The sequence below is a fragment of the Pleurodeles waltl genome, chromosome 2_2 (assembly GCF_031143425.1).
Source record: "Pleurodeles waltl isolate 20211129_DDA chromosome 2_2, aPleWal1.hap1.20221129, whole genome shotgun sequence".
Classification (NCBI taxonomy): Eukaryota; Metazoa; Chordata; class Amphibia; order Caudata; family Salamandridae; genus Pleurodeles; species Pleurodeles waltl.
In genome coordinates, this window is record NC_090439.1 from 802,722,988 (window position 1) to 802,738,667 (window position 15,680).

General features: G+C 45.2%; 1 protein-coding gene across 2 annotated transcripts in view; it reads right to left on the bottom strand.

Annotated features, from left to right (window-relative positions):
* RBIS (ribosomal biogenesis factor) overlaps positions 1-15,680 on the bottom strand; it is a 548,657-nt gene that overhangs the window by 46,677 nt on the left and 486,300 nt on the right. Inside the window, exons 1-2 of one of the 2 annotated variants that reach the window (XM_069220429.1) lie at positions 1,292-1,447; positions 1,061-1,177 (exon numbers count right to left, since the gene is read on the bottom strand). In XM_069220429.1, coding sequence (XP_069076530.1) covers positions 1,061-1,174 — 114 coding nt within the window. In that variant the 5' untranslated portion in view covers positions 1,175-1,177; positions 1,292-1,447. Of the gene's footprint in view, positions 1-1,060; positions 1,178-1,291; positions 1,448-15,680 lie in introns of those variants that run through there. The other variant, XM_069220430.1, reaches the window with a different exon arrangement.

Consider the following 15,680-nt stretch of genomic DNA (forward strand, 5'->3'; position numbering starts at 1 on the left):
GATATGCTGCCACCACCGCGCTCGTGCTGCTTATGTCCTGGTGAAGGCGGTAACCTTCCACTTTTATGAGGGTGACGCTTTGGGTGCCCCTCCAAGTACAAAAAAACCACAATCCATGAGACAGGCCTATGTCATGGCACACATGCATGATCCATGCTTGCCAATGGCAAAAAAAAATAAGCATTAGGGATCCAGGCAACAGTACAATTGGGCACTCAGGGCAGGAGCACACATCTCTTACCATGCCAAGGACCTTTCCATTCCAACAACCACATCACCAATTCAAGATGGAACTGTAGCAGAAAAAATACACATCCACGAACTGCTATGTGCTCAAACCAGCACAGGACAGACAAGCCAGGAAGCCAATGCCTAAAGTGAGTTGAAACTAAAAGCCAGTGACTAAATAGGGCTGACACAATGTTTCCTACTGTAGTTTATACTTGTGTGCGTATGGCAGTGGTTCCCAACCTGTGATCCGGGGACCCCTGTGGGTCCGGAAAGCATTCTCAGAGGGGCCGCAAATGCTTTATATGATCTTAAGAGATTAGGTCCCTAGCTTTCAGTAATGACTCATTGGTGGAGGTCCCTGGATTCCAAAAATGATTCAGTAGGGGTTCCAGTAATGATAAAGTGGGGGGTCCACAGAAGTAAAAAAGTTGGTAATCACTGCTTTATGGCCCTAACTGGAGGCCTTTTCACCATCTGAAACTGACCTCAGCCAGACATAAAGAGAAATATTTTCCAGCGTCCTCATCAGAATGCATACAATATAATAGTCCATAGAAAAAAACAAAATACATGTTTTTGTTAAACAGTTGATTGTATTCTGTTGCTCATAATACGATATTGCACTTGCTCAAAGACGTGTACACATCAAAGGAATCTAATGTATCCTATGCAAAAATAACAAACACAAGAATATAATGTTGCTATTTGAATATTTCAGGGTCTGATGTAGGCAAGCACAGCATCAAAAAAGCATTCTTTGTTGACTAAACAAAAATCACTGGATACACAGCGCACACTCCGTAGATGGTAAATATTTAATGATACTCACCTTTTTAAGATTGGTCGTAACAGGTTTTGCTTTGTTTTTTGCTTTCAGAGTTTTGCTGTTTGCCACGTGAAATACGTTCTTTGGTTTCTGCCCTTTGGATTTGTTTTTAGCCATTGCCTATGAAATTCACAAAATAAACACGTATTAGTCATCAAAACAAACGTATCCGTTTCTAAATAATGGCCGAGCATCAATGAATGTGCGCATATATAAGCACGCTAGGGAACGTACTATAAGTTGCTGATAACAAAAGAAAATGCCAAAGATGTTAATTTTTCATTCGCTAGCAACGCACATGGCTGGAACAAGTTTCATTACACTAAGAAGTAATGTCGTAAGAAAGCTTAGTAGTTCCGGCTCGCCTGATGTCCAATCCTATGGCTGGACGTATTGTGGGGGTTTTGGGGAAGTAGGCGGGACTCGTAACATACAATGTTTCCTGTGATTGGAGCACTGGCGGCCTGCCGGCCAATCCTAGTTTCGGCAGAGAATTCTAAGGGTCTCGTTGGCCGTTGAACTCGCACGTGCATCTGCCAAATAGCAACACTATCCAAGCTGAATTTTGGAGCGAACTGAATTTGGATGTTAGATAATTTAAGGTGAATCAATTACTAATCTGTAGCCATGTCTGCACCCTCCACACTTGCTTCGGCAACCCTCTACTGTGAAAGAGAGAAATGAGCATTAGGAGTGGGAGGGGAGACTGCAAAGCGGCTCCTGGTTGGATGACGATCGGGTTGTTTCCAGCATATAGGGCTGTAGCTGTTTAACCCCTTCGCCGCCAGGCATTTTCCCCCTCAGGTGCCAGGCCTTTTTATGGGCGAGCACAAAGTGCTCCGTCCATTCAGTAATCTCTCTTTGGGTTTCAAACCACACCCATGCCACCTCAGTCACTTACATTGGTTCGTGGGCTTGCCTTTTAAAATCCGCTTGCTTTCATATGTGAAAGGAAACATACGTCATGCCTTTTCCGGTGTTTAGCCCACCTACACAGCACCAGTAAAGTACCAAAAACATACGAGGCTCGATGTTTTCAGCCTGGAGTTCGGACTACTTTATCTGTTTATTTTCCACGCAGCGCAATTGCGCTGCATTTTACATAGCGCTATCGCGCTGCTTTTTTTTTTTGCTTTACAACGCTAATAGCTCTAACTCTAACAAGTGCGAGACCCGTTGCATTTAAAATGCTCGTTTTGGCTGTTTGGGGCAGGGCGCGTCTTGGCCCTCATAACTTTTTGTCCACATAACTTACCCAAGACAAATTTGCGTCCTTTTTTTCCAACATCCTAGGGATTCTAGAGGTACCCAGACTTTGCGGGTTCCCCTGATGGAGACCAAGAAATTAGCCAAAATACAGCAAAAATGTTGTTTAAAAAAAAAAAATAGGAAAAAAGGGCTGCAGAAGAAGGCTTGTGGTTTTTTCCCTGAAAATGGCATCAACAAAGGGTTTGCGGTGCTGAAATCACCAGTTTCCCAGCTTTCAGGAAAAGGCAGACTTGAATCAGAAAACCAAATCTTTCAACACAATTTTGGCATTTTATTGGGACTTACTCCATTTTTACGATTTTTTGTGTGCTTTCAGCCTCTTTCCAGTCAGTGACAGAAATGGGTGTGAAACCAGTGCTGGATCCCAGAATGCTAAACATTTCTGAAAAGCAGACAAAATTCTGAATTCAGCAATGGGTAATTTGTGTAGATCTTACAAGGGTTTCGTACAGAAAATAACTGAAATAAAAAAATAAAAAAAATGGAGGTGAAAAAAATCAGCCATTTATTTCTACGTTTTACTCTGTAACTTTTTCATGCGATGTCAGAGTTTTGAAAGCAATATACCGTTACGTCTGCTGGACTCATCTGGTTGTAGGGATATATAGGGCTTGTAGGTTCATCAAGAACCCAAGGTACCCAGAGCCAATAAATGAGCTGCACCTTGCAGTGGGTTTTCATTCTATACCGGGTATACAGCAATTCATTTGCTGAAATATAAAGAGTGAAAAATAGGTATCAAGAAAACCTTTGTATTTCCAAAATGAGCACAAGATAAGGTGTTGAGAAGCAGTGGTTATTTGCACATCTCTGAATTCCGGGGTGCCCATACTAGCATGTGAATTTCAGGGCATTTCTCAAATAGACGTCTTTTTTACACACTGTTTTATATTTGGAAGGAAGAAATGTAGAGAAAGACAAAGGGCAATAACACTTGTTTTGCTGTTCTATGTTCCCCCAAGTCTCCCGATAAAAATGGTAACTCACTTGTGTGGGTAGGCCTAGGGCCTGCGACAGGAAATGCCCCAAAACACAACGTGGACACATCACATTTTCCCAAAGAAAACAGAGGTGTTTTTTGCAAAGTGCCTACCTGTGGATTTTGGCCTCTAGCTCAGCCGACACCTAGGGAAACCTACCAAACCTGTGCATTTTTTAAAACTAGAGACCTAGGGGAATCCAAGATGGGGTGACTTGTGGGGCTCTCACCAGGTTCTGTTACCCAGAATCCTTTGCAAACCTCAAAATTTGGCTAAAAAACACTTTTTCTTCACATTTCGGTGACAGAAAGTTCTGGAATTTGAGAGGAGCCACAAATTTCCTTCCACCCAGCATTCCCCCAAGTCTCCCGATAAAAATGATACCTCACCTTTGTCGCTAGGCCTAGTGCCCGCGACAGGAAATGCCCAAACCACAACGTGGACACATCACATTTTTCAACAGAAAACAGAGGTGGTTTTTGCAAAGTGCCTATCTCTGGATTTTGGCCTCTAGCTCAGCCGGCACCTAGGGAAACCTACTAAACCTGTGCAGTTTTGAAAACTAGAGACCTAGGGGAATCCAAGATGGGGTGACTTGTGGGGTTCTCACCAGGTTCTGTTACCCAGAATTCTTAGAAAACCTCAACATTTGGCTAAAAAACACTTTCCCCTCACATTTCGGTGATAGAAAGTTCTGGAATCTGAGAGGAGCCACAAATTTCCTTCCACCCAGCATTCCCCCTAGTCTCCCGATAAAAATGATACCTCACTTGTATGAGTAGGCCTAGTGCCCGGGACAGAAAATGCCCCAAAACACAACGTGGACACATCACATTTTTCTACAGAAAACAGGTGTTTTTTGCAAAGTGCCTATGTGTGGATTTTGGCCTCTAGCTCAGCCGGCACATAGGGAAACCTACCAAACCTGTGCATTTTCGAAAACTAGAGACCCAGGGCAATCCAAGATGGGGTGACTTGTGGGGCTCTCACCAGATTTTGTTACCCAGAATCCTGTGCAAACCTCAAAATTTGGCTAAAAAACACTTTTTCCTCACATTTCAGTGACAGAAACTTCTGGAATCTGAGAGGAGCCACACATTTCCTTCCACCCAGCGTTCCCCCAAGTCTCCGGATAACAACAATACCTCACTTGTGGGTAGGCCTAGTGCCCGGGCCAGGAAATGCCCCAAAACACAACGTGGACCCATCACATTTTTTTACAGAAAACAGGTGTTTTTTGCAAAGTGACTACGTGTGGATTTTGGCCTCTAGCTCAGCCGGCACATAGGGAAACCTACCAAACCTGTGCATTTTCGAAAACTAGAGACCCAGAGCAATCCAATGTGGGGTGACTTGTGGGGCTCTCTCCAGATTTTGTTACCCAGAATCCTGTGCAAACCTCAAAATTTGGCTAAAAAACACTTTTTCCTCACATTTCAGTGACAGAAACTTCTGGAATCTGAGAGGAGCCACACATTTCCTTCCACCCAGCGTTCCCCCAAGTCTCCGGATAACAACAATACCTCACTTGTGTGGGTAGACCTAGTGCCCGTGACAGGAAATGCCCCAAAACACAAAGCGGACACATCACATTTTTCCGCAGAAAACAGAGGTGTTTTTTGCAAAGTGCCTACCTGTGGATTTTGGCCTCTAGCTCAGCTGGCACCTAGGGAATCCTACCAAACCTGTGCATTTTTTAAAACTAGAGACCAAGGGAATCCAAGGTGGGGTGACTTGTGGGGCTCTCACCAGGTTCTGTTACCCAGAATCCTTTGCAAACCTCAAAAGTTGGCTAATAAAATACTTTTTCCTCACATTTCGGTGACAGAAAGTTCTGGAATCTGAGAGGAGCCATAAATTTCCTTCCACCAAGCGTTCCCCCAAGTCTTCCGATAAAAATGATACCTCACTTGTGTGGGTGGGCCAGGTGCCTGCTACAGAAAAAGGTCAAAAACCTGTAGAGATTGAGGGGATAGCTCAGCGAGCTGATAAGCACATATTTTTTTTTTATACATCTTTAGGCTGACTCTGCTTTAGGGACCCACACAAGTGAGGTGCCATTTTACTTGGGAGACCGAGGGGAACGCTGGGGAGTAGGAATTTTGTGCTGGAGCAGTGATCCTACAAAGAAAAGTCAGGAAAATATGCTTTTCTAAGCAAATTCTGAGGTTTGCAGAGGAGTCTGGGTAAGAAAATGTTAGGGGATCCACGCAAGCCACACCTCCCTGGACTCCTTAGGGTGTCTAGTTTTAAAACATTTCTGGATTTGGTAGGTTTCCCTAGAAGAAGTCCGCACCCAGGACCAAAAACATAGGTGCCCGCTCCCCCCCAAACACAGGCAGTTTTGTAATATATCATTTTGATGTGTCCACGTACGTCTGTGATGTGCCAAACACTAAAATTGTTAAAAGAAACGCACTTAGGTTATGTGAAAAAGACTCCTCACCCACCAACCAAGTTGGTGGCATGCATCATCATCGGGGTCCCACCTGAGACACCTAGGGGCATATTTATACTCTGTTTGCGCCGGAATTGCGTAGTTTTTTTTTTACACAAATCCGACGCAAAACGAACTCCATATTTATACTTTGGCGTTAGACCCGTCTAGCGTCAAAGATCTTGGAGTTTGCGTCATTTTTTAGCGTGGACACCTACCTTGCGTTAATGATATGCAAGGTAGGCGTTCCCGTCTAAAAAATGACTCCGAGGCATGTGCGCCGTATTTACACTCCCGGGCAAAAATGACGCCCGGGAGTGGGCGGGTCAAAAAAAATGACGTCCAGCCGTTTTAGCGTCATTTTTTAACGCCTGGTCAGGGCAGGCGTTAAGGGACCTGTGGGCTCGGAAGGAGCCCAGAGGTGCCCTCCCATGCCCCCAGGGACACCCCCTGCCACCCTTGCCCACCCCAGGGGGACACCCAAGGATGGAGGGACCCATCCCAGGGAACTTAAGGTAAGTTCAGGTAAGTATATATATTTTTTTGGGTGGCATAGGGGGGGCCTGATTTGTGCCCCCCTACATGCCACTATGCCCAATGGCCATGCCCAGGGGACACAAGTCCCCTGGGCATGGCCATTGGGCAAGGGGGCATGACTCCTGTCTTTGCTAAGACAGGAGTCATTTCAATGGGGGTTGGGAGTAGAAAAAAATGGCGCAAATCGGGTTGAGGCGAAAATTTTGCCTCAGCCTGACTTGCCCCATTTTTTGACGCCCAAGCTCCATTTTCCCCTACGCCGGTGCTGCCTGGTGTAAGTCATTTTTTTTGACGCACACCAGGCAGCTCCGCCGGCTAACGTCATTCCATAAATAAGGCGCCCGCATGGCGCTTTGGAATGGCGTTAGCTGGCGTTAAATTTTTTGACGCACAACTGCGTTGGCGCAGTTGTGCACCAAAAAGTATAAATACGGCCCCTAGCGTGTCACGTGTGCTGCGATGCCTGATTACAGCAGAGCAGGTTTTGTCATTTTTACCACACATATTAGTTGGATTTGGCACAAGGGTGAGTGATGGTTCAGTAGATCAAATTTTATTAACAAGAGATTTCACAAAAGTGAAATGCACTGTTAATAACTGAAAGGCCAAAAAACTGAACCAATGACTCACAGCTCGTGAGCTGTAAAGCCGCATCAAGGCACCAACCGTTTTACAGTCCATTCACACACCTTTCATACATGCCCTGCACAAAAGCATTCACGCTGCCAGCCACGGGCCCAGTACATTACAACACTCGCATCGACAGACAGTGCCACTCAACGGCCCATCAGTTACATATGCCAACATGCCTGATACAGCAATCACACTAGCTGATGGGAGTGTGTGGACTGACGTTTGGCTGGCACCGCCAGCCGAGTGCCAACCCATGCACACCGCCAGCCAAGCGCCACCCCACGCACACCGCCAGCCAAGCGCCACCCTACGTACACCACCAGCCAAGCGCCACCCCACGCACACCGCCAGCCAAGCGCTACCCCACGCACACCGCCAGCCAAGCACCACCCCACACACACTGCCAGCCAAGCGCCATCCCTCGCACACCGCCATCACTTTGTTTGTTTGTTTATAAACAACAAAGAAACCACTAACTAATTATAAAATAAGTACAAAACTACAAACACAAAAGCTCTAACTAAATACATGACAGTAATGCCAACATATGGAACATATGAAAATATAAAATAGGCAGTTTACGCTCACAGTATTTCCCCCCAAAAGATTTTTGTGTGGTAACTTCTGAAACAGCCAGCCACACACAGCCCAGGCTTTGAAGGGCAATCAGGACAGTACATCCGGCTCTCCCTACGGATACCTCTTCAGACACATACTCTACATTTCTTAGTGGACAAGTCTTTTTTGGGAGTGGGAGGAATGTGATCTGGAAAGTGGCGATCTTTTAATCTAGCGATATCCTCCACCACTGCTACTCTAGGAACCCTTGCCTATTCCACCACAATAAGGCTCTCTATCACTGACTTCTGAAATTTAACAAATTTCATACTTGACTCAGGTGAACAATCCTTGAACACAATAAAAGCATTAAAAGTTGCTTCGGCAACCTAACCCCAAACAGTCACAGGGGAAGTACTCTCATCATGGATGGTAGATAGCATGTACACATCCCTCCTGTCTGAAAATTTCAGAGCTAGCAGCTCATTATTCCACAAGGCACTGCACTATCCCCTCTCAAGTTTTTTACAGACAAGCTCCCTTGGATAGCCTTTCCGGTTAGAACGGATTGTGCCACAAGCAACAGTGTCCACTCTAAACAACTCCTTGAACAACTGCACTCCAGTGTAGAAATTATCTACGTACAAATGGTGACCTTTGTTAAACAGTCGTCTACCAAGTTCCCACACAATTTTCTCGCTAACTCCAAAAGTGGGCAGACAACCAGGAGGGTCAATACTGGAATCCCTACCAGTGTAGACCCTGAAATTATACACGTATCCTGTACTACTTTCTGACAGCATATACAATTTAATTCCATACCGTGCCCTCTTACTAGGAATGTACTGCTTAAAAACTAAACGCCCCTTGAAAAGGGCCAAAGACTCGTCCACACTTATCTTTTTGCCTGGAACATAGACCTCTGAAAACCGATCTACCAAATGATCAAGGACAGGCCTAATCTTAAAAAGACGGTCACAATCAGGGTGATCTCGTGGCAAGGCTAAAGCACTGTCTACAAAATGCACAATACCAAGAAGAAGCAAATAGCGATTACAAGTCATAGTTGCAGGAAATATAGCCGTTGCCATCAAGGGACTATTAGACCAATAAGAAGCCAGTGACGGCTTCCTTATCAACCCCATCAAAAAAGTCAAACCTAAAAACTTTTTCATCTCTTCCAGATATGCGGTACCCCACTGAGTAGCTCTAGACTGAGGCCTAAGTCTGGCAGCGTTGTCCCACAAATATTGCTCTGCATACAAATTAGTCTGCTCCACAATGTCTTCCAAAAATACATCGTCCATAAACAAGTGAAAGAAATTGACAGGCAAAAAGTTTTACGTATTGACTCTACACCCTGGGAGACCAGTAAATGCAGGTAACTGTGGCTGCTCCATGTTTGGGGCAATCCAGGTGTCAGATCTTCTAATAGGAAACCCTTCAGGCCCAGGCTGGTGCACTCTTGGCACATCAATGTCCTCCTCTAAAACAGGCCCTTCATCTGCACTGAGAGTGGCTTCCTCATCAGAAGAATCCTCTCGGACAGAAAACTCTCTTCCAGAATCTCTCACTTCCTCCTCTGCCTCAGATGCAGAGTCAGTCTCATAGTCATGGTCAGAAGACTACTAAAAAAGCATGCCAACAACCTGCTGAGCGGTCACTCTGCGGCTAGCCATGATCCTTTTTAACAACAAATGGATTGCCAACAACAGCCAGCCCTAAAATAAGTAATAAATAAAGTGTAGTTTTATCACAAAGAGTTATGTACTAAAAAAACTATACCACTCACTTGCCTGAAAAAGCTACTTACCAGCAACTACTCTGCACACACACAGCAATCACCAATGATATCCCACTAAAAAGAAAAAGCAAATTAGACATATGACAACACAAATATCATTGTGCTCAAATAAATCTAAGGACAATTTCACACAGAATCCTGCATTTAGTACACCACCTACAAACATGTCATTCATGCATGTCAATAATACTCCATTGGAGTAAATTGCTTTTACTTACCTAAAACATGCAACTATGCAAACCGCAGGACAACAACTGCCAAAACCACAAGGATCCACAGCAAAGGAAGCAAAAGCTTTGAACTAGATCAAAAAGAAGAAATAAACTGTTATAATCACAAATAGAAAAACTTTGCCAGTTGACAAACACCCTGCCACCAAGAACTTAGAAATTGTCCCTGGTGCCTAAGTGCCCTTGGGGGCAGATGGGCCTAAAAAAAATAGGCCGGTCTGCCCCCAAGGGGAGCAGAAATGGACATCAGTAATGTGCCCCCCTTTGGGGGGTGACCCTTGCCAAAGGGGCAGCCCCCCCACAAAACACACACACACAAGATCCCTGGTGCCTAAATGGATTCTGCCCCCCTTGGGGACAGATGGGCCTAAAAACAATAGGCCAATCTGCCCGCAAGGGGGGCAGAAATGGCCAACAGCTCTGGACCCCGTTTGGGGGGTGACCCTTGCCAAAGGGGCTGCCCCCAGCACAAAAAAACTAAGGGGAACAAAAAATAAAATCCCTCACGTCTTTGTGGCTTCTGCCCCTTGGGGGCAGATAGGCCTCAAAAATATAGACTGATCTGCCCCCAAGGGGGGTCAGAAATGGCCATCAGTAACGTGCCCCCTTTGGGGGGGCGACCCCTGCCAAAGGTGCGGCCCCGTCCAACACAAAACACACAGAATCCCTGGTGCCTGAGTAGGATTCTGTCCCTCTTGGGGGCAGATGGGCCTAAAAAAATAGGCCGATCTGCCCCCAAAGGGGGCAGAAATGGCCAACAGGTCTGTGCCCCCTTTAGGGGGTGACCCTTGCCAAAGGGGGTGAAAGAGGGTGCCCCCAGCACATAAAAAAAGGGGGGGAACAAAAAAGAAATCCCTGGCGTATTGGTGGTTTCTGCCCTCCTTGGGGGCAGACGGGCCTAAAAGAAATAGGCCCATCTACACTAATTTCCTCCCTTTGTGGGGCGACCCTTGCCCAAGGGGTGCCCCCAAGACTCAAAAATCAGACACACAATCCCTGGGGCCTAGTGTGTTTCAACCCCCCCGGGGGCGAGATCGGCCAAAAACATGGCTGATCTAGCCCCAGTGGGGGGCAGAATATGTAAAAAAAACAATTCCCCCAGGGCAGCGACCCTTGCCTAAAGGGTCGCTGCCCTAAAACTTCAAAATAGACATATTCCCTGGTGTCTAGTGGATTTCACCCCCCCCCCCCGGGCAGATCGGCTGAAAAAACAGCCAATCTGCCCCAGGGGGGACCGAAACAGGATTTATTATTACCCCCAAGTGGAGCGACCCTTGCCTAAGCGGTCGCTCCCCAAAATAAATGCCAGCATAAATCCCTGGTGCCTAGTGGGGATTCCTGTTTCACAATCGTGGGCCCTGCCCGCGATCGTGAAACAGGAATCCATTGAAAACAGGCACAGGGGGAAAGGAAAAACTCTTTCCTTCCCCCCCTATGTCTGTTTTCCCGCCAAAACCCCCAAAAAGAGAAGGACTTACCTAAAATGCGTCCTTTCTGTAGACACGCTGGAAGCAAATGGCTTCCAGTCCATCCTCAGCAGCTTCTGATGACGTCGGCGCGTTGTGAGCGTGCTGACATCATCAGATTGCTGAGGGGGTTCGGGGGTGGAAGTGGAAGTGATTCCCCTTCCATCCCCGATTGGGGGGTGTGGGTGGGAGGCCCACGGGGTGAGCGTGCCAGACCAGCTCGCCCCAGGCACCCGTGGGATTCAGGAATGTGTTGATATTTTGCTTGTTTTAGGTCGTCAGTTCGATTCGCATCCTGTGGGTACCTCTTATTCTGTGACTGCCACTCCGGCTGACTTTCAAATAGGTTATGTCATTGGGTTGTTCCTTTATGCTGCTGCTTTGGAGGCAAGCTAGAGATTTTGAAAAATATATTAGAGGAATTTGATATCCCCATTAATTATAATTGAAGTGGAGGCAATTTTGGATGGGTGAAAGCAAAAATAAAGCATTTTTGTGTTTTAAACTCTCAGGAGTAATTTTACTGCAAGACTAGAGGCTCGTATTATGCTTTCTAATCTTACTTTATTTTCAACAGCAGCAGTCAAGATAAAAAAAAAAACTACAAATCCCATTGGCTGCGTTTCCCATAAGGCATAGGAAACGCAGCTAATGGAATAAAAACAGTAGTACATATAAAGAACCAATAGCAAACTTGCAACAACTATAATACCTAACTTGACTGCGAACAGTCCTCTTTTCTTGCTGCTTGCAGTCCAGATAAGGATAATCTTTCATTTGATAGAGATTTATTGCATGTTTATATGCTTAATTATTATTATTCTGTTTATAAGCTGTGGTTAGCGAAGTAAATATTGTTTTTCTTACTTCCCACTTTTCCTTTCACGGGCTGGCACGTTGCTGCATTACTCACAAGCGCTGTCTCCCTCACTCCCTGATACAATTTTGGCTGCGGTCGCAATAAGTTCTGTCAGTTATTATTGTGCTGCGGCCTTTTCAACACTGTTGCTTGCTTTATTTTGCACTTTCCTCCTCTCAACTTCTATTCTCGCCCTGAGCCATTCATATCCAGGGGGCACGGCCTAGGTTCCCGCCTCCTCCCTTTCTCACATTGTTGCCTCCTATTTTCACACACGCACACAGGAGGAGTCTGAGTCTCCTCCCCTCCCCTTTGCTCTATTAACCATTTTCCTGCCATTTTACTCTAGCGCTCTTGTTTTGGCACTTCCCACTACATATTAAAATAATGGAGATTGACAGTTCTCCTATTATGGCCAATACACTGACAAGGAGGATTCCCTTAAAGATAATCTTAATGAATTCATACAGTCCTCTGTGAAACAGGCTGTTTCTGCCTCCATGAACAAAATTACAAAATATATAGAAAATTCTGTACTGAATTTAATGTCAAATATAATTTTGGCACATTTTGCCGGGCAAAGCAGAAAGCGAAAAAATTTGGGATTTCCTCCGAAGGCAAATATTAACTCTAAATAAGAAAATAATGATGCGCTTCTGACTAGTGAGGTTCCCTCACATATGACAGAGGGTGTGGTTTTTCCAAGGCCTCCTACCCTGGAGGGGAATAACCAAAACAAAAGTAAACCTCAACAGTCACTGTGAAAAGGCTTCTCACAACGTGTGTTTGCCAGGGCCAGTAGAGGCAGGAGCCACTTTACCAGCTCAACTTACATAACACAGGCTCCAGAGGTTCCTTTAATTCCTCATACCTGGAATACAAGCCCCAATGTTACCCCCAAAGGGGGCGAAATTACAGTGGTCGAAGAAGCAAAGGTTCCAGATACAATTCCCAAATAGGTGAGTCTCTCTTCTGGCCCTCCTTCTATAAGTGGCCGTTTTCATTTATTTCTACCAAATGGCCTTCCATAACATCAGATCCATGAGTTTTAAACGCAGTTCAAGGTTGTGTTATAGAGCTTTACTCCAAGGCTTTCCAGACTGTATTTCCTTGCCGTTCACATTTCTCATCCGAAATATCTAACCTAATTTCTCTAGAGATTCAGTCCTTGCTACACAAACCAGCGATACAAACTTCTCCACTAGAACCCCCAGGTTTCTTCACATCCCTTTTTGTTGTTCACAAGAAGAACAAAAATATGAGACTGGTCATCAACCTCAAACTATTCAATCAGTTTGTCTTATACTATCACTTAAAAATGGAAACAATTGTTCATCTCAGCGATTCCTTACTCCAGCACGACTGGATGGTTCGCTTTGATTTACAGGGTGCTTACCTTACGGTCCCTATTCATCCAGAATACAGAATATATCCCCAATGGTTGGGACAAAACTATAATTTTTCTTCTCTGCCTTTCGTTCTCTCCTCAGCAACTTGAAACCAGGCGTAGCCGTTCTCAGGGCCCAAGGTGTCAGGCTGATTAACTATTTAGACAACATTCTTCTTATGAACCAAGGTCTTCTCTCATTACAGAATCAGGTCCAACTGACATGTTCCCTCTTGTCAGATCTAGGCTTTCTCATCAATTTGGAAAACTCTCTGGTAACTCCCTCAAAACAAACAGAGTTTTTAAGTTTCCTAATAAACTCATGTACAGCCTTGTCATTTACATAAAGGCCTCTCTTATTTCTACACCATCGCTCTAGACCAGAGGTCTTCAAACTTTTTGATGGCAGGACCCCCTCTTCAAAATTTTTAGGTGTAAGGACCCCCTCCTGATAAAAAATTTCTAGAACCTGGTACTCCTCATCATCAACAATAATAGACGTCCCCATTTCCCACAGCAAATCATTTTTTACTGTGAGTAAATAATATTAAACAGTGTTTAGCAAACCAAAGGTCAGTGAGTGTGGGGGAGTGGTCAAGGGCGTGGCTAAAAACAAAGGTCATCATTAATGAGGAATTGACGTGGGGCAGCGCCGCAAGTCTTCTTGCTACACTGCCCCACGCCAATACAAAAGGGCAGGAATGGACCGTATTTATGACATACAGTGCATTTCTGTCCTTTCCCCCTGTGCTGGCGCACAATTGTTACCTAGTGGCAACATAGGCAGGATTGCATTTGTGCAGGAAGGGTGACCTTCCTGCACAAAAACAATCCAGAGAGGCACTGAGAAAAAAACAAGGAGAAATTAAAACATTTCTCCTCATTACGCCTGCTCTGGGGAGGCGTAAGGTTTTGGCACTGCTCCAGTTTACGTGATTTTGTAAATCTGGGGAAGCGTCAAAATCCATCTGTGTTGCATGGGAACACCCACCACAACGCCCATGGAACGCCTCCTTCACGCAAAGTAAGGCAATGCAACGGCTTGAACTGCTTTGACTTACTCCATATCTACAAGGCAATTCAAAGCCACTCAGGGTGGCTTTGCGTCATCTCATAGGTCTGACTGAGAGGCTTGTGCCGCTGGAGCGTAAAAAAAAAAAAAAAATGATGCGCCAGCAGCGCAAGCCTCTCATAAATAAACCTAAAATATTCTCTACGTTTTTTTAGTCTTTCACCGTCAGGTAGCTACATATAAAGTAACAGCCAGCTTAAATGAAAAATAAATAAAAGAAAGTTGTTACTCATTGGGAAATGCACTCTAGTGCATTATGAAGCCTCAATTAATGCACTGCAGAGGTCTGTGTGTAACCAGAGAGCGACAGAACTAAATCTTGGTTAGTGCAGTTGAGAATAGTGACTTGTGTATTTTTAGTGCCATGAGGTTACAGCCTGTGACAGAAAGCACTGTGAATATGTAAGGCGTTATTTTATACTTGCATTACACACAGCATAAGATAGGCCACTACAACAAGGTTTGAGATAAAACTGTGCTTCCAAAATGTAGATTTAAGTAATATCAGAGCAAATGCAATACCTTTTTTTTCTTTTTAAATCGCTGTCCCTTCAACACCTCCAGGTGAAGTAAGCACTGTGGAAATACTGTAGAAATACAATTACAATTAAAAGTGTGCACTTCACAGCACAGTTGTTAACTCTGCATTACCCCTCTAAAAGAATAAATGTTTGTCCTCACAAAGCTTTGAGTGATTCGATCATGTAAAGCTGCTCCCAAGCACCCTATACATTTGCAGATTAGCTCTTAGAGCACATTTGCATTTCATTCAGGAAGCAGACACCCTGTGATGAAGGTCTCCTTAGCTGTCTGTGAGGCTTTCACAGCACAGGAGACTCAAATTAAAGTTCAGCTAAGGCATTTTAAGGATCGGCTGGGGGAATGCGGGACCCCCTTTCCAGGACTCCACGGCCCCCCTGGGGGTCGCGACCCCCAGATTGAGGACCTCTGCTCTAGACCAAGAATCCCGGCTAGAACATCAATGTTGGATAGACGATTTAGATAGATGCTTGGAAAAGCAAGACTATATTTGCATCAGCCCCGATCTTACATTAGAATCAGATACAAGTAGAACAGGGTGGGGCGCCGGGTGTGGACCAATCGTGATTGGGGGCACATATGCCCTCATTACAACCCTGGCGGTCGGTGTTAAAGCGGCGGTAATACCGCCAACAGGCCGGCGGAAAAAAAATTGTAATCACGACCATGGTGGAAACCGCCAACATAGACAGCCACTTTAACACTCCGACCGCCATGGCGGTAGAAATAAACACAGCGTCAGTCACCACCAACAGACAGGCGGAAGACAAAGTACCGCCCATTGTATTTCAAGACGCCTATCCGCCACCTTTTCCCGGGCGGTACCAACGCGATCCAAAGCACGGCGGAAA